The sequence below is a fragment of the Electrophorus electricus genome, chromosome 22, assembly GCF_041902795.1.
Source record: "Electrophorus electricus isolate QZ-2024a chromosome 22, ASM4190279v1, whole genome shotgun sequence".
Classification (NCBI taxonomy): domain Eukaryota; kingdom Metazoa; phylum Chordata; class Actinopteri; order Gymnotiformes; family Gymnotidae; genus Electrophorus; species Electrophorus electricus.
This window is the reverse complement of record NC_137518.1, coordinates 17,417,501-17,435,331: the sequence shown is the minus strand read 5'-3', so window position 1 is coordinate 17,435,331 and position 17,831 is coordinate 17,417,501. Positions and strand designations below refer to the sequence as shown.

General features: G+C 42.7%; 1 protein-coding gene across 12 annotated transcripts in view; it reads left to right on the top strand.

Moving 5' to 3' along the window:
• erc2 (ELKS/RAB6-interacting/CAST family member 2) overlaps positions 1-17,831 on the top strand; it is a 61,654-nt gene that overhangs the window by 39,460 nt on the left and 4,363 nt on the right. For 6 of the 12 annotated variants that reach the window (XR_014119363.1, XR_014119358.1, XR_014119361.1 and 3 more), the window contains 12 exons: positions 830-997; positions 3,387-3,524; positions 5,281-5,421; positions 5,794-5,934; positions 7,549-7,584; positions 9,305-9,507; positions 11,096-11,218; positions 14,177-14,294; positions 14,633-14,793; positions 15,057-15,204; positions 16,413-16,955; positions 17,262-17,324. Coding sequence is in view for 1 of the 12 variants with exons in the window: in XM_081705366.1 (XP_081561492.1) it covers positions 830-997; positions 3,387-3,524; positions 5,281-5,421; positions 5,794-5,934; positions 7,549-7,584; positions 9,305-9,507; positions 11,096-11,218; positions 14,177-14,294; positions 14,633-14,793; positions 15,057-15,204; positions 16,413-16,955; positions 17,262-17,288 (1,947 nt within the window). In the remaining 11 variants the exon portion in view is untranslated. Of the gene's footprint in view, positions 1-829; positions 998-3,386; positions 3,525-5,280; positions 5,422-5,793; positions 5,935-7,548; positions 7,585-9,304; positions 9,508-11,095; positions 11,219-14,176; positions 14,295-14,632; positions 14,794-15,056; positions 15,205-16,412; positions 16,956-17,261; positions 17,325-17,680 lie in introns of all 12 variants that reach the window. The other 6 variants (XR_014119365.1, XR_014119364.1, XM_081705366.1 and 3 more) reach the window with 5 other exon arrangements.

Genomic DNA, 17,831 nt, shown 5'->3' with positions numbered 1-17,831 from the left:
GGCTTATTGCGTTCCCAAGTTCACACTCCACAGCTGTGCTGCCGCACATGCTACTCTAGGCCCTTTGCACACAAATTGTCTCCCACAATTCAGTTATGTGCAGCCTTGCTCACGTTTCCCATGAGGCATCTGTGACTTGGAGCTCTGAACTCACCAGATTGGAATGCAGAAGTTGCTGTACTGCTGCGAGCTTCAGAACTGTTCCCTTAGGCAACTATGTGGGAACCAGGTTAAAGAATCTCACTGGATCTAAGGAAGTTCACCTCAGTTCCAGCAACCTGTGGAGGTTCAGTTAGAACAAACGCTTCAGGATGCTGTGCCAGCAACTTCTTTCTACTTCAGAGAAAGTGTAAAGGATGTAATTTATCAGTTGGAGTCAGTTACAGGCCATCGGTGTACATCTTCTACAGCGGGTTTTTAGAAGTCCCTTCCCTGACGCTGACCCGCCTTTCGTCAGCTAGCCTGACTGGATTGTATTGCCGTTTGTTGTGTTTCCACACAGCAAAAAAACCCAGTGCTGAATTAACAATTACAGCTTTTATCTATGTCTGGCTAGACACAAATGAATGCTGTAGGTGTTAAGTCAACCCTGGGGTTCTTGCTGTGTACCCGCTTTATTTAGGATCATCTTGGGCCCTACTTGTTCTAAGTAGATGAAACTCATACACTACAATACTTCCTGTTGAACTGCTGGAACCTGGGCTGCTGGTCGAGATGCACTGTCATGTCTTAATTAGTGTAGCTATTAGGAAGATGGGATACCTGTGTTATATGCATGAAGAAGCTGAGCCAGGGTCAGCATGTTCACTCTGCCCCCTGCTGGCTGAAGGTGGATGCGCTGCGTCTGCGTCTGGAGGAGAAAGAGTCCTTCCTAAACAAGAAGAGCAAGCAGCTCCAGGATCTGACTGAGGAGAAGGGGACCCTCGCGGGGGAGATCCGCGACATGAAGGACATGCTGGAGGTCAAGGAGCGGAAGATCAACGTCCTGCAGAAAAAAGTAAGTCATACCGGGGGACTGTGGGTCCAAAGTCACCTGGGGATCAAGGGTCAAAGGTCAAAGATGTGTAATGGCAAAATGGCTATGATCCTTTTTGATATGAGAACCTTTGTATCATAGATGCAGGAATGCTTACCAGTAAAAGCAGTATGAAGTACAACATTGAAAAATACTAAATAAAATAGAAGCATATTAATCCATTAATGAAATTACAAACAATGCTGCTTGTGATGGCTTTGACTGTGTGATGTTTTGATAGCCTGACGTCATTTTTTTGTCGTTGGTTCGGGTGTTTCGGGTGGCTTCCATGCTTGTGGGCTCAAGGCTGATGGGTCTGGCTGAGCACAGACTGGAATGTATTTCTGCTTCAGTAGATGCTGCCAGTGCTATAAATACATGAGCAGTGTCACTATCCAGCCCCTCTTCCCTTCTTCCGTCTCATCTCACACTCTGTCTCGCAGGCTGTCTGTACGTCTGCCGCACCCCGATCCTCTTCTCTCTCCGCTTCACTTTCGTTACATCTCCATCTTCTTTTCTCTCTCTCTCTCTAGCTCTCTCGCGTCCACCCGACTCGTATATTTATGTCTCCTTTGCTCCCTCTTGCTCCCTCTTCTCCCCGCTCTGTCGCTCGGTCACTCTTTCTTTATGCCTCCCTCCCATCTTCCATTTAGCTCCTCACTGCCTCTCTGTTACAGCCTCAGCAATAAAAGCAAATAAATGTGGGAAAATTAAGAGTAGAAATGAGTGTAAAAAGACAGAAGGAAGCGTTAGCAGCACGGCACTTATCCAAGGAGCAACAAGTCCGTGTTACAACAGACAGCTCGGCCAAAATGAGGAAGGCACTCACTGTGAATAAACGCATCTGTCTTCACTGCTTCAGACACAGGTTACATCTGGTAGTTGCTGGGCTACTTTTTGCATTCTTAAAAAGTGTACATTTCAATTATATTATTGTTTTAACTAGACCATTGATATGTTTGTAAATAGTCATATGTACACACTACCAAATTTTAAATCTGTGGCTTAAATCTGTGGCTTGATATCGCCATGCCCTGTTATGTATAATTAAATGGGTGACGGAGAAGACTAAACTCACATTTCAGTGCTTTATGTTTTGATTCATTTTCCTGAGACGATACATTTGAACTGTTCAATGAACAGAATCAATTCCTGCTTCCAGGTGGGTAAAATTAATCAGCAGAATAGGTCAAATCAATTATTTTTTATTGGACATTTCAAAAGAATCGGCTCTGCAAATTGAATAAAAAAACTGACAATAAAATAGCAATAAATACTATAAATATTATATTAAATTAATGTAGACCATTAATAAATATTACATTTCTACAAAACTCGACAATCACAGGTCACTTATATAATGCATGTTTTGCAACTTACTTCTATTGTGCTTGGTTGTTAATAACAAATTTGGAACTGTGCAGTTCCATTTACACATGATTGCTAGAAATAAGCAGACTGCTGGCATATGTGCCAACATTTTTTACATTTATTCACCACTGAATTCTGTTAACGTTATTCAACATTTATTGAACATTATTGAAGTTATTTATTTTTAATTTCTTGTAAATTAACACACTTCACTCATGCTAACTAAAATATTTTGGAAAGTACATTTTCCAAATGCATTTGTTATAAAATACAGTATATTTAACCATCACTTCAGACATCAAGTGTAAAGCCATAGTCATATTCATATTATCATCTAGGTATTTAACATAAATACAGCCCTACTGCCTCTGGTCCCTAGAGCTCTGCAGTTTAACATCCATACCACTAGCCGACTCTAATGGATGTTAAACTGGTGTACAGTGTAACAATAAACCCTCTTATTTACCCAATGTTATTCAGTACAGTAACAGAAGGAAACAGCGGTACAGTGACATGGTGTTGTGCCGTAGAGGACTCCACATCTAGAGCAGGCTAGAGCAGGTGTACATAAAGGCTCTCCGGGTACGTAGAATGGTTTAGGATCAGTACTTATGAGAAAAGGTACCTCTTAGAAATGTAACTTACTGACCCTGAGAATTGGTGTTCATATGTTATGTTTAAAATGCATGTGCAAGCACTCAGCAACAACAACAACAAAAAAAATACAATTCATAATTTATGACTGATATGGTACATGAATGAGCTGTAACAAAACTAGGTTCTGTTACATCAGCTTAACGCTACTTACATTGCTGTATTGTATTATGGTTTTAAAAACATAACATTAAATCCTATTAAAAATACTTAGGCATCAAATTCAAGATTTTAGATAGAACATTCTTAGTAGTAAAAATTGATTAAAGGAAGTGGGATATCTTTCTCCCTACCCCTCTGTCTCTCTGTGTCGTTCCCCTCATCTTTCTATCCCTCTCTCTCCCAGATTGAGAACCTGCAGGAGCAGCTACGGGACAAGGATAAGCAGCTGGGCAACCTCAAGGACAGAGTGAAGTCTCTGCAGACTGACTCCAGCAACACAGACACTGCTCTCGCCACTCTGGAGGAGGCTCTGTCCGAGAAGGTGAGCTGCTTCCTACAGGGAAAAATAGCACCTATAAGCTCTACAAGAAGCAGTGGAGATCATTAAGTAGTGGTAGTAAATATTCTGCAAGTATCTGGATGATTTACACAGCAAAAACCTGAGAATTGGCATCAGCAGCAAATTACTGTGTGAACAACAGCAGGAATTACTCATTAATAGGATATGTATTGTTTGGACAATAAGATTTCCTGATATTATAGTTCTCCCAGGTTATCAATATTGGTGGAAATCCCACTAATAAAGCACTTAAACTTTAAACCTAAACATTATCTGTTTATGTTGCAGCTGTCCTGTAAAACAGTACTCCACAAATGAAAGCTTAATAAAAGGGAAAAATAGAAAGATAATGCAATAAACGTTAACATGGAATGAAAATGATAATAAAACTCATTTTTGGTGCATAGAAACAGATAACTTCAGTTTTGCTGTGCTTCCTCCTGGGAACATTTAGCACATGATGATCTCAATGCACGATTTGGAATATATTCTGTCAGGCATTCTGAGACGGAATAACTTGGTCGCTCAGTATATTCAGGTAGTCAGCTGGACAGTTCTTAACCCGATTTTAGTAGTTTCAGCAATCTCCTTAGAGGTTTTCTCTGCTTGATGCATGCCAATAATTTGACCCTTCTGAAACAGATTAACATCTTTTCCACGACATGGTTGTTTAACAAATGAGAAGCTACTCACTGCATCAGTTCAGGTTAAATAACCAGCTGAAACATAATCACCCATGCAGTAATTATCCAATGGGAGGCTCTTACCTATTTGCTTAGTTAAATCCAGGTGGTGACTTTTTTTTTGGCCAGGCAGTGTATTAATTAAATGAAAAAAAGTTTTAATTGCATCAATATGAAATTTAAAAATTAAAGTTAAATTTCAGAGATTTTTTGGGGATTGTGAAGTGAAACTTCATAACTCATAAAACTTGCTCTCTTTGCTTCTTTGCTTTAATTTCTGAGTTGTTCTTATTCATTTAGTCACACATTCCCTCGAGATCAGATATTTTATCTGTTTTTTTTAAATTTGTTGTTCACTTTTATAAGTGACGTGCTTTATTTTAACTTTGCTTAACACTTTATTTATGTTTTTGAGGGTTGCTGTTGCTGTTTATATTACATGAACGGAAATTTGAAAAACTGACAATCATATGCCAAGGCACTGTTTCAATAACTATGGGAGTGTGTTTTTTTCTGTATAGGAATATATCAGCCAATATTATCAGTAAACACCAGTGGGAAAAACTTTGTTAGCAGCATTGTGAATCACTCTGCACTCACTCTGAGTCACTCTGAGATATAAAAATAACACAAAATAACCAAAACAGTGTAATGCATATAAAATAGGTGAACAGTGTGCATAAAACCATCTAGAATTGACTGAAAATCAGTGTTCTTGCCTCATTGGGTGTTTCCTTTTGAGGTACTTGACCCTAAAAAATCCTTTATATCCCCGTACTGTATGTTTTCTGCCAAGAGCATAAGAATCTGCAAAACTGCAACTCTTGATGAGAGTAGTTAAATGTGTGACTTCCCAAGAAATGCTTTATGTTTAGATGGCATGTAAGAGAGAGGAAGGATCCAGTTTATTTATAAAACTGCCAGTTTAAGACAGCTGGTCAATCTGGAGCCGAATGAAAGCCGGGGGTGGTTCCACACAGCGCCTGCCGCTGAAAGACTTCCCAGAGGAGCCGTTGAATGTGAATGTGTATCTTGTGGGTGTGCGCGTGTGTCAGGAGCGCATCATTGAGCGTCTGAAGGAGCAGAGAGAGAGAGAGGACAGGGAGAGGATGGAGGAAATGGATGCTTACAAGAAAGAGAACAAAGATCTCAAGGAGAAGGTTAGCACTCTGCAGGTGGAGTTAACCGAGAAGGAGGTAAGTGTTTGTGTGTGTGCGCACACAGCTTACGTAGATAAAACATTTTACGCCATAGTGTGTGGGTATGCAAGTTCCATAAAAGTTCCATTTTTGTCCGAGTGTGTGTGTCCGTATGCATCTCTGTGTGCTTCTGTCCTTGGCTATGTCTGTGGGTGTCTGTATGTCTGACTGCTTGTGTGTGTGTGTGTGTGTGTGTGTGTGTGTGTGTGTGTGTGTGTGTGTGTGTGCCTGTGTTTGTATGTCCATGTGTGTTTGTTACATTGTCAACACTAATGCTTTTGTACCAGTGTCCTATCTGTCTCTGTCTTGCTCTCTCTCTCTGTGCCTGTCTCTCTATCTCTGTCTCGCTTTGTCTCGATCGCTCTATAGTCGAGTCTGATAGATCTGAAAGAGCATGCGTCTTCCCTGGCCTCCTCTGGCCTCAAGAAAGACTCCAAGCTCAAGTCGCTGGAAATCGCCATCGAGCAGAAGAAGGAGGAGTGCAGTAAGCTGGAGACTCAGCTGCAGAAGGTACGCCTGTACCTTTCAGTCCATAAGCACTACTGACTCCTAGAGGTCATAATAACCAACAACTCTGAATTCAAAAAGAAATTGTCAAAGAGCATCAATGATTAAATAGAATCATTTAGCAACAAAATACTTGTTGAAAAAAGGTGAATTCAGGTAAATGAACGAGTTTTTTGGTATGAATGTATGAAGTAGTAAAAATATTTAGAGATTAAATGACTGCAAGTCTAGTGGTCATATTTGGCTATTTTTCAAAACACGTGACTGCATTCTAACAAGAGAGTGTATTTTTATGGTGTCCTTTTAAATTGTTAATTCAAATCTCAAATGCTTCATACTTAACTATGCATTCATTGAGAGGTTCTTGAGAGTATGGAAAACAGTGTTCTTATTAATATGCAAGTGCATAGAAGTATGCATTTTGAAAAACAGCCATTAAATGTAATTACTAAGAACCAGCCAGTCAGCAGTTTGGAATCCTGGAAATATCGGATAGTTGGATGTGCAGGGTGAATTTGTGGTTTGCAATGTATTAATCTATTGGAAATTAATTTTTTGTTTCTTTTCCATTGGGAAAGTGTACACAATGACTGTGGATATTACTCATTACACAAACAGTGTTGTGTTTTGGCCTGCTTTTAGAAATGTTTTTGCACCAAGCAACAAGTGACTTTCTCTTAATATGTCTTCACGACAAAACACGTCAAAGCTCTGCACAGAACTAGTGTAGCATTGTGAACAATGCAGCTGTGTTGTGTATGTTGTGTCAAATACTCCTACACCACCCACTCACTTCTGCTTGAATTGTAAAGCCCAAACCACACCAAGCCATGAAGTATCAGTATTCTAAATCTAATTCCAACATTGCCTGTTGCCTTTGGAAAGTTCCAGAATAAGAACTGATAAGCCAATTCTAGAATGTTCCAGACTCCCCACTGACCACTCACAGGCTGGCCTCTGGTTTGTTGGATGTTGAATATGTGGGCTGTACAAGCAGTGACAATGGATGGCGATTATCCTTGGACTTGCAGAATTGTGCTTGTGTCAACTTGGCTGTCACCCTGGCATTTCTGACAGCTTCAAGGCAGCTGTGCTCGGGGTTGCCGTGATGCCAGTGTCTAGCAGGGCAGAGCCTATATCAAAGGTGCCAAACTTGGTATCTGGAAGGCTTAGGCTGTGCAAGATAAAGAGCTCCTGAAATCCCCAAGTGCTTGGTATTGGGCTGAAGAGTTAAAACTCGGGTTTAACACTAAACCCTGCAGTGCTGTGGCCCTCTGGGACTGAAGTCTGCTCTACATCCTTCCTTCTCCACTCCATCCGATGATAATTAGCATGAAATGTCTGTCTGCAAGTGATGGACTATGTGATGCTTGGAAACATGGCACTGCCAGAAGAAGCTCACCTGCTCTGATCTCTGACCAGTTTTGCTGTCTTTCTTATAAAGATTCAGGTTAGGGTTTGGATAAGGGGGCTGGCCTTGGACCAGTGCGAAGGGCAGCTTGTACCTGGAGCAATCAGTAGGGATAATGCTAAAGCTAACAGTTTCTTTGTTTCCCCCTTCATCTTCTGTCGTCATCCTCGTCCTCATCTCCTCAAATGTCCTCCTATGCAATGCAGCAAGCTGAGCAGCTGTTCAATCAGATGAACAACCCTGTAAGTCTTTCTAAGGATTCAAACACACTTTGTTGAAGGCATGAGGAAATCCACAGACACACACAGAATACACATACACCACCACACACTCAACCACACATTATATTTTATGAAACTTATCGTTCAGTCACATAATGATTCTAGAACTTAGAACTTTATAGATGTCAGTCCACTAAGTTCTAGAATACTGAACCCAATTAGTATTCCCATCCTGTGATTCTTTTCCTACAATTCCATGATAGCTTTTGTATGGAAGGTGTGAATATAGGAATGCTAGTTTTTACTGGCAGACACAATCTTTAACAGTTTACCTGACCAATGTATTTTGCTCAGGTTGATCTCTGCTCGTATATTAAGCCGGGTTAATTTACTCAGTTGTGTGTTTTGCTCTCATAGTTCTAAAGTCAATTTAAAAGCAGCAAATCCCCAGTTCAGAGTGTGCAGTAATGGTCATTGACTGATCTTCAGTGACAACACAGCCATGTGTCCAGCGAGTCGCGCATCATGCTTTACAGCGCACGCTGAGAGCTCGTAAATCGCAATATGGCGCTTTTACACAACGCGAACGGCATAACACACCAACACTGTGCCCCTCCCAAAAGACTCCTCATGCCAGAAATATGGTGCTGAAAGCGTGGCCTATTAAGCGAACCTCCAGAGACTACTGCTCATCTCTCTGGCTGTTTGTAAACAAAAGCATTGCAAGGATGTTCCTTCTGAACGATGGAGTGGTGTGTCTGCATGGCCTTGTATTTGGTTGTTTGTTTGTTTGTGGTTTGGCATCCAGCCATGTTACTGTTGTATATCTGGAAATTTGTCATACAGTGGCTATTTGAGAACATCTGTATGTGGGTTTTAAATAATATATTTTTGAGTGTGTTGTTGTGCCATCTAATGCTTTGTGATCTGTGTCCTTTGTCCTCTGTGAGTGTGCTTGATGTCTTTCACTCTTTGGTGTCACTCTCATAACTACTTTTGTGCTTTAATTTATCATCAGATTAAATGCAGTAACTGAGTCAATAATTCTGATCAAAGAAGGCTTTTGTGACCTTTGTAAACATGAACTTTATAAAGCAAATACATAAATGTCAGCCTGTTCAGCATTTAGGTTTTTATTATGTCTACAACTAAACCAAAAGTATCAACCTTCTTCTCTCTCTAACTTACTGAGAAATTACTTTGGAAGCTTTTTAAGCTTTCAAACTCTGGTTGGGATATCTCCAACCCTGGGTCTCTGGAGAGCTGCCCTTATGTAGACACATACCTGTGTTGTTGTCATAGTGACAGCTACTGTAGCTTCAAAGCTTACAGTCAGAAGTGATAGTCCTCTCCCTCCCAGGTCGGCTGTTATGTTGAGACAGGCCATAGATAGGTGGACTCGGAAAGCCGAGTGGGAACAACTGTAGGGGGAGCAAAATTCCACAAAGGGAAATAAAGAATACAGATTTGCTTTACAAAGCACATGCATAAAGCTCAACTGAAACCTCAATCATACTCACCTTGCTGTAGTCTTCAGCTGCTGCTGAAGACCTTCTTTAACCGCAGAAGGTGTGTTAGATTGGTGGAGACTAGCTCTCCAGGAGCAGGGTCAGAGACATTCATCCCAGCCTGTCACCAAATGCCCCTTTATTAGTGTTACACTGTCATCATTTCTCCTCTGTCTGCCTGCTTCCTGACCCTATAACACGGGTGGTGACCCATGTTTGTGGCGACGGCGCAGAAAGCCCATGAGGTGGAGGTCCAGCAGGGCTCTCGGGCAAACCCTGACTACATGGAGCGGGTGAAGCTCCTGGAGAAGGAGGTGTCCTTCTTTAAGGAGGAGTCAGGCAAGGCCCAGGCAGAGGTGGAGAGGCTTCTGGAGATTCTCCGCGAGGTGGAAACCGAGAAGAACGACAAGGACAAGAAGATCGCGGAGCTAGAAAGGTGGAGTCACCTCTTCTTTACAGTACATCAAGTTATTGTAGTTCACTTGAATGGGTCTTTGGATTTGAGTTGCCCTAACAAAACATTTGTGTGATTAGTGTGGGTGTGGCATGTATTACTTTGAAGTTACCGAATAATTTAAACTCGGACAACTCTAAAGCTATTGTTTCCAGAAGCCATTTGAGTTTGAGTTTATTCACTTATAGTCTGGGGCTGTCTTTGATGAAGGCAATGTCAAGAGGTAAGAGGTGATTTTGGCCTCATAATGATGGTCGTGCTATTGAATTTTAATCATTTTAGCACTCGTTTCGTGCACTTGCATTGCATAAGTGTGTTTGTGCATGTGTATCCTAAAGATGGATGGATACATTACATTATTTATGGAAAACAACTATTGTGACTTTTCTGATTTTATTTAGAATATTTATCTCAGGTCTACTCAATAGAGACAAGAGCTCAATAAACTAGGTTTTACTGGGGGTTTTGAGGTTAATGAGAGTAATGATGCATGACATAAGGGTGATCACTGGGGCTGAACTGAAGCCCAAGTTGGGTAATGAATGGGTTACTACTATAAAGCTGGAATAATTGTTCAGCAAAATTGTAGAACTTAAAAAGGTCTTGACGGCAGACATAAATTAAAACCTCAGACTAGCCAACTAACCCGTAAATCCATCTTGTTGACTCTGATACTGAGGTGGATGGGTGATTCCGTAAGTCTTTACTCTGCTTTTCTACTGGTAAATTCTCTGATCATATTATTGTGGGTGCCTGGTTCTTTTGCGTCGTTTGCTGCCTTCTTTTTCTGGTGTTTTGTTGTTTTGTAATTGCTGTATTGTGCTGTCATGTCACCTTACTTTGCAAATGCATCCTCTCTTGTTGAAGTTCAACACCAGTCCCAGAGGCGCTATGTGAGTAGCCTTAGTGAATTCCCAAATGAGTGTGTAAACAGCGATGCACTGAGCTGTAGTAGTGTCACAGTGAGTGGGAGGTCTCCTCACAAGCGGAGTGTTGTCCCTGCTTCTCACTGCTCTTCTGTGTTGCCCTGTCTGAGCTTCTAGAGGTAGCGTTTTGGATTAACTCTTTGTTTCTGCTTTTTTCCGCTAGCTGGCCCTCTCTCCCTTCTCTCTGTCTATTCCTTCTTCCTACCTTTTCCCTTTTACTCTCATTTTTGCCTAACAAAATCCTTTGACTTCTGTCTGTACATTTTTTTTCATCCTCTTCCTTTACTTGCTTTGCTTTTGGTTTCTCCTTATTGGGGTGTTAAATGTCTATCCCTGTCTTACCTTACTCCAATTTACAATATATGTCTTCTGTATATTGTTTCTTTCATTTCCCCCTCTCTCTCTGTCTCTCTCTCTCTTTCATGCTTTCATCCTCAACCTTTTACATATGACTGCCCCTCTTCCACTATTTTCCACCATACAATATACTCTTTTCTTTAAACCTCTTTTCTCTTCTCCTCTTCACTGTCTCTCTCTCACACGTCTTTTCTCAACTCTCCATCCACTCACTTTGCTGCAATCTACCCTGCCGCACCACAACCATCATCTCCAAAAATAATTCCACCCACTCCATCCTTCCTCAGCCCCCCTGCCCCAGTACCCCGCCACAAGCCCCTCCCTGGGGGCAGAGCTCCTGCTGACCTGGCCCCCTCGGTGTCCTCTGCGCCCCAGCAGATTGGGGGCATGGTATGGGACTTCCTGGGAAAGTGAGTGCTCTGCCCTGCGTCACGGCTCGGCTGCCTGCCTGCATGTCCGCCCGTCACTATCTGTCACCTGTCTGTCTCTCTGCCTGTTTGTGTTTATCTCTCTGCTTGTATTGCCGTCTTGCTGCTTGCATGCCTGTCCATCTGTCTGACTGCCTGCCTTTCTATGAGTGCCGCAAAATGTGTGTTTGTGTGTGTGTTTGTGTGTGTGTGCATGTGTGTGTGCGTGTGGTTGTGCTTATTCCTGCATCATGCAGCCTTTGCTGGCAGTCTTCCATAAGCCAGACAGGCTGTTACTTATCCACAGAAATTTATAGCATAAATATGTCAAATAAACATGCTCCCAAATTGTAGTACTTCTTGCGTATTTAAACAGTGTGGTGTGATAACTGTGTGTGTGTTTCTTGTGATCTTTTGTTTTGCGGTGTGGACATTATAATTGAACAGCCTGTATTTTGGTAATATGCATGTTGTTTTTATTTACTTCTTTCACATAGTGTGGAGTATGCTGTGTGTTCTGCATGTCATAGTTTTTTTCATGAGGTTTCTCCGTATGTCTGTACAGATATAGTCTCTTTATCAGCATGCGATCCCTCGGTTTCCATGCAGGGTCTTTCTATCGGTTTAGACTTATAATGTGCTGTTATAATTACTAAGACACACCAAGATTAAAAGAGATCAGGTTTTTTCAGTGACCATTTTACTCATCTGTGACACTGGTCTGAATATGAATGTGATCACTGCTTTAGTGATGTAGTATTTATTTTTATATTTAAAAGTGATACCATTTCATATAATTGTATGTGACACTGTAAATTTAAAATTTAAAAGCAATACCAGTCTCAAATGCATTGGGTACTGGAATCTTGCTGTGTCTTAAAAAGCCTTGCTTTTTCTGATGCACGCATACGCGCCCACACACACACACACACGCGCACGCACGCACACACACACACACACACACACACACACACACACACACACACACACACACACACACACACATAATCGTCTGCCTTATGTTGGCTGTTGTTGATGTATGAATTCAAGAATTCTCATGATTCCATAACACCCATGCTCATCTGCATCCCTTTTTCCACTCCACATACCAACTAACCCCACTGATCCCACCTTTTACCCTTCCCACTGGAACCATGATCCAATCATCCGTTCCCCTTTAAAACCTCTCTGCACTTTTCTTTACACCTTCCTCTCACTCTGCACTGAATGGCTCCTTCCTTTAGCTCCTCACCTCTGTCTGCAGAGATAAAAGAATACATGACCCAAATGGCTAATGTTGCTAACAGTGAATTAAAAATGAATGGGGCACAGTTAGCATTTTGCAACTTAAGACGTGCCTTTATCTTGCGTTTATTGTTAGCCACACAGCAAAAACCCTGTGCTAAATCGATACTTACAGCATTCAAGTAACTCTTAAAGCATTCCTCTTGCCTCATATAGACACTGTATGTGTTAATCCAAGGCTAGGGATTTTTGCTGTGTATGTGAGCATTTGGGGGTGAACTATTCCTTTACATGACTGAGGTAGTGGTGTGCAATCATGGCAGGCCCCAGACTGCTGTCAGAATGAGCTGGTTCTATAGGCAGGGCCTCTCTCATCGACCTAACCACAGTTTGTGTATGCCAAGTACTGTCATGTGGGTTTGGTCTATTTGAATCGTCATGCCCTTGTTCCCTAGCACCCTTGTTCCCTAGCACCCTTGCTCTCTCTGCCCTGGGCTGACTTAGTCGCATGTTGGCACTCTCAGGCTGTGTGGGGCCAAACTCAGTGGCATCTTCCTCATGGTGATGATGATAATGATGACGATGTGAGACTAAGAAGCAGCATCCTGCATTAAGTTGCTCTGGACCACGTTTGAACTTCTTACTGTCTCTTCCACTCCATTTTCTCCAGCTGTCCTTCTGGTGATATTTTCCCCCTTTCACAGAATCCTAACAATTTCTGTTCACCTCTCTGCCCTCTCATCTTGTCTCTTGTTGGCTTGTCTGTGATTTCTCCTCATTGTCCCCCTCTCGCCTTCCTCTATGCTCTGCTCCTCTTCCTAATTTCCTGAAGCCTTGCTCCTAGGTAAGTGGGGACTGAGCTGGTCACGCCTGCGCTCTCCTCTCCTCTCCTCTCCTCTCCTCTCCTCTCCTCTCCTCTCCTCTCCTCTCCTCTCCTCTGCTCCCTCTCTCCTCTCCTCTCCTCTCCTCTGCTCTCCTCTCTCCTTTCCTCTTCTCTGCTCCCTCTCTCCTCTCCTCTCTTCTCCTCTCCTCTCCCTTCTTAATCTCTGGGCAATGACCAAACCTGCAGGATAGTCTGTCACTTGTGATTAACCTGTGAGGACCATTATCTAAATCCGGAGTAGTTGATTTTTGTTTCCTATTGTAGGTTGGTTATGTGTTTTCCAATACTATATGTCCCGTTTCATTCCGGCTCCACCACCAATTAAATAGCCTAATGACTCATCTTGAATGTAATCATGTTTGCCATCGGTCACCTCCCTGTTTTTGTGTAATGACTCTTTTCTCATAAATTAGTATCGATTAGAAGAGGTGTTACCAAACAGACAGACACAAATTCATATCAAGGGTTTCTCTAAGCAATTTGATTTCTAAAGAGATTTCTAATATTTTAATTATTCAGTCATAATGGCTGAATACAAAAAAAGGCTGATATGGACAAATATCAGGATGAGCTTCTAGGCTTCACACAAAGGTTCATTTGTTTTTGCCAAACTCATATATTAACAAGTGTCATTAGTGTAGTTATTGTCACGCTGAACATTTCACCTGACCTGTTTCATTGTTACTGCTTAATTACTCATGCACAATAAATAAATTGCTCGTTTACTTATTACCAGGATGAAGTGCACTAAAAAAGAATACTGTGACAAGAGTGGACAGTTTGTTTGTGTGTCTGCAGAGCTCCCTGATCATCCTGCCTTGTCCATTTCACAGGCAAGGCAAAGATCAAAACAAAAAGGGTCCCGACATCAAGCTCGGCCAGCAGGGAGAGAAAAAGGGCAGTGGCATCCTTCAAGACCCTCGAAAGGACATTCCCATGGACATTCCCAAGGTCTGCGCGCGCGTGCAGCCTTCCGTGTGATGTTTAACCCTCCTCCGCTTAAAAAGAACCAACCATTCTGAAGCACTGTCAAGACATGCAGATGTTAACCTGATCATGCAGTAATGGGTTGAATGAGAGAGAACTACCCCTTTGCAGTACTGTAGTATTCCATGTGTTCACTTTGTAGTCTGTGTGTTTGGCTATATGCGTTTGGTGCCTGTGTACCTCAAACACTTCGCAGTTTTGTATTTAACTCTCTCTCCCTCTAATGCTTTCTCTCTTATATCCTGGGGTCCATCTCTCTTTCTCTCTGCTTCTCTCGCTCTCTTTCTGCTGCACTGACTCAGATGGAGGAACTGATGAACGTGCTGGAGAAGACGCGACAGGAGCTGGAGGCCACCAAGCAGCGTCTGTCTTCCACGCAGCAGTCCTTGGCCGAGAGGGACGGCCACCTGACCAGCCTCGGGCAGGAAAGGCGCAAGCAGCTGGAGGAGATTCTGGAGATGAAGTGAGACCTGCTTTCTTTTCCATACTTCAGTCTGTTCCAGTGCGTATCTCATACATCTCTCACGGGTGTCGAATTCTGGTCCTGGGGGGCAAGAGTCTTGCATAGCTTTATGATTTCCCTGCTTGAACGCACCTGTTAATTAGCAAGATTAGTAGGTGTGCTGGACCCCTTGCCACCCTGTAATTATCTAACCTTTCATGCTGGTAAAAATGGTGGTGGCCACATACGCACCACAGCACGGCTGGTTTATTGTGTCCTTTCAGGCAGCAGGCACTGCTGGCTGCCATCAGTGAGAAAGATGCTAATATTGCCCTACTGGAGCTCTCCTCCTCCAATAAGAAGAAGACACAGGAGGAAGTGATGTCATTGAAGCGTGAGAAGGACCGGCTGATGCAGCAACTCAAGCAGCAAGTAAGTACAGAAACACGTAAAACACTTGTGCGGTGCTTGCTCACAGCACTCACTCACACTTAAGCAGCACTCACACAAAACACACTCAGAGACAGCACTGAAGAAAAACAACACTCACTAGCAATAACACAATAGACACAGCAGTCAGAAACACTCGCACACCTGGAACACACACACACACACACACACACACACACACACTACTCGGAAAAACACGTGCAATACAAGTACAATGCACTCGCACACCGGCACAGTACTCTCACTGTAACGTTGCCCAAGTGCCGCATGATGTGGAGCAGGAAGCACAGACTCTCTCGATGTGGTGAAACATTTAATGACACAAACATTTGGACAATGGTGGCACCCACACGTAACAGTTATGGCGAAAATAAAGACACGTGTGTAAACGATTAACATAGCCTAGACAAACATATACAACAGCTAGACACTAACCTGAATACAAACATACAACTTCAGACACTAACAGGCGGACAAACATTGGTGAACCCCCTGCACACGGCAGGCCTTACCACGTGACTCGTGGGGGGGAGCGTCCCGTGACACTCACAGTACTCACACTTACACAACACACAAAAACATCTCTCAGAAACACTCACATAGCACACACAGCAATCAGAAGCACTCACATAATTAACACACAGCACTCATACGTACACACTAGCACGGCACACACAAACCATACTCCTAAACCTTCACATAGCGCTCACACACAGAATATGGAAATACTCGATTAACACACCCAAACAGCATTATTATTACTATTATTATTATTTACGTTTATATGGTGTCTTTCTCAGACTCAAGGATGCTTTACAGACAAATATCAGCTTTTACAATCACTCTCACACTGATGACAGCATTCACAAACATACATAGCACTGGATGAATGCTGATGGTAATATTTATGTAGAGTATATGAGAGTATGAGTGAAAATTTGAGCTTGCATGTTAAAATTTTCATGTGCACAAATATTGATGTTTAAAAAGGTATTAATATATTTTTGCTATAATTCCTCCAAATTATTTTCTGCACTATCTGTCTCTATTGTGTAGCTGGTATTGTCATTTATGACTATGTTTATAAGCTGTTATAGATAATTACTATTGTTCTAGATAATTGTTTACAGCTTTTGTGTTACTGAAGCATGTACTGGTGTAGTTATCACTTATTATCGAAATCCTGACAGACCCAGAACAGAATGAAGCTAATAGCAGATAACTACGAAGATGATCACTACCACTCACATGGCCCCCCTCACCACATCCAACCGCAACCACCTCATCCACACCCACAGCCTCCACCTCAGCCCCAGCCGTTGTACCCCCACGCCCAGCTGCCCCAACAACAGGCCCCATACCCACACGTCCCGCACGTGCAACACCCACAAGCCCCTCCCCATCACCCTCACCCCCAGCAAGCACCTCAGCCACAGTACCCCCAACACCCCCAACACCCTCAGCCCCCTGGCCCCCATCAGCACCCAGCCCGGCCCCAACAGCCCCACCCACAACACCCGCACGGAGGTCCCCCTCCCCAGCAACACCCACCACACCCACAACACCCACATGGGCCACCACCCCAGCAGGGACCTCACCCCCAACACCCACAACACCCCCACCACCCCCCTCATGCTGGACCTCACGGCCCTCATCCCCGACACCCGCCTCCACACCATCGTGGCCCCGCCCGCGGACCCCCCCATCCTGGACACCGACCATCCCCAGATCCAGTGAGTTCAACGACTTTTCTTTCCATTTCCTGCGTGCAGCTTTCACTAATCGAGTTCTTTGCTTGTGTGATGCTCTGCCTGCCTAATTACGTTCTTCCTCTAATATGGCCTGCATTAAATATTGTTGTTATTAATATTGCTGATTGGCTGGAAATCAGATATAACATCTATTTCTTTAGATCCTATACATTTCTCGTAAAGTAACTCGGGACAATCTGAAATTTTTGCTATTTGACCTTTTGATTCATGTCTCATCTAATTCTGCTCACTTTCTGCTGGCACTGGGCCTCTGTGTGATGTTCACAGGATGACGAGGAGGGTATTTGGGCATAACCATATCCAAACCAAAGCTATGATGATTTTTATGGGGTGAGATACTCATTTTTGTTTAATTAATAACACTGGCTATGTTGCTAGGCCTTTTATCTGTGTCGCTTTAAACTTCCGCTAAAATGCTATTGCTGTTGCAAATGAAGGAGGGCTGGTTGGGAACTATTTTTTTGAGTCATGCTAATGTTCATTATTACCTTTCATTCATTCTTAGCTACAATTTCAATGCAGGAGGATATTCCTTTAACTGCTTCACCTTTTATTTATAGCAGTGACTGAGGAATGACTTTGTTTTCCTATGAAGTATATTGTAATTGTTCTTAACAGAGTTTAGATAGTCCTCGACAACCAGCCTCAGGGACACCCAGTCCATCCATATTTTTGCTTTATTCTAGCTCTTAAACATACCTGAACAAGGTAATGGGAGTTCAGTTGGAACAGAGTAAAAAAGGAGCCTTGCTAGGGAGAGCCTCAGGGCTTGGTAGGTATGTCATGTTTTGTAAGCTCATTATAAGTGCCAACCTGTCAATGTTAAATGGATTCTTA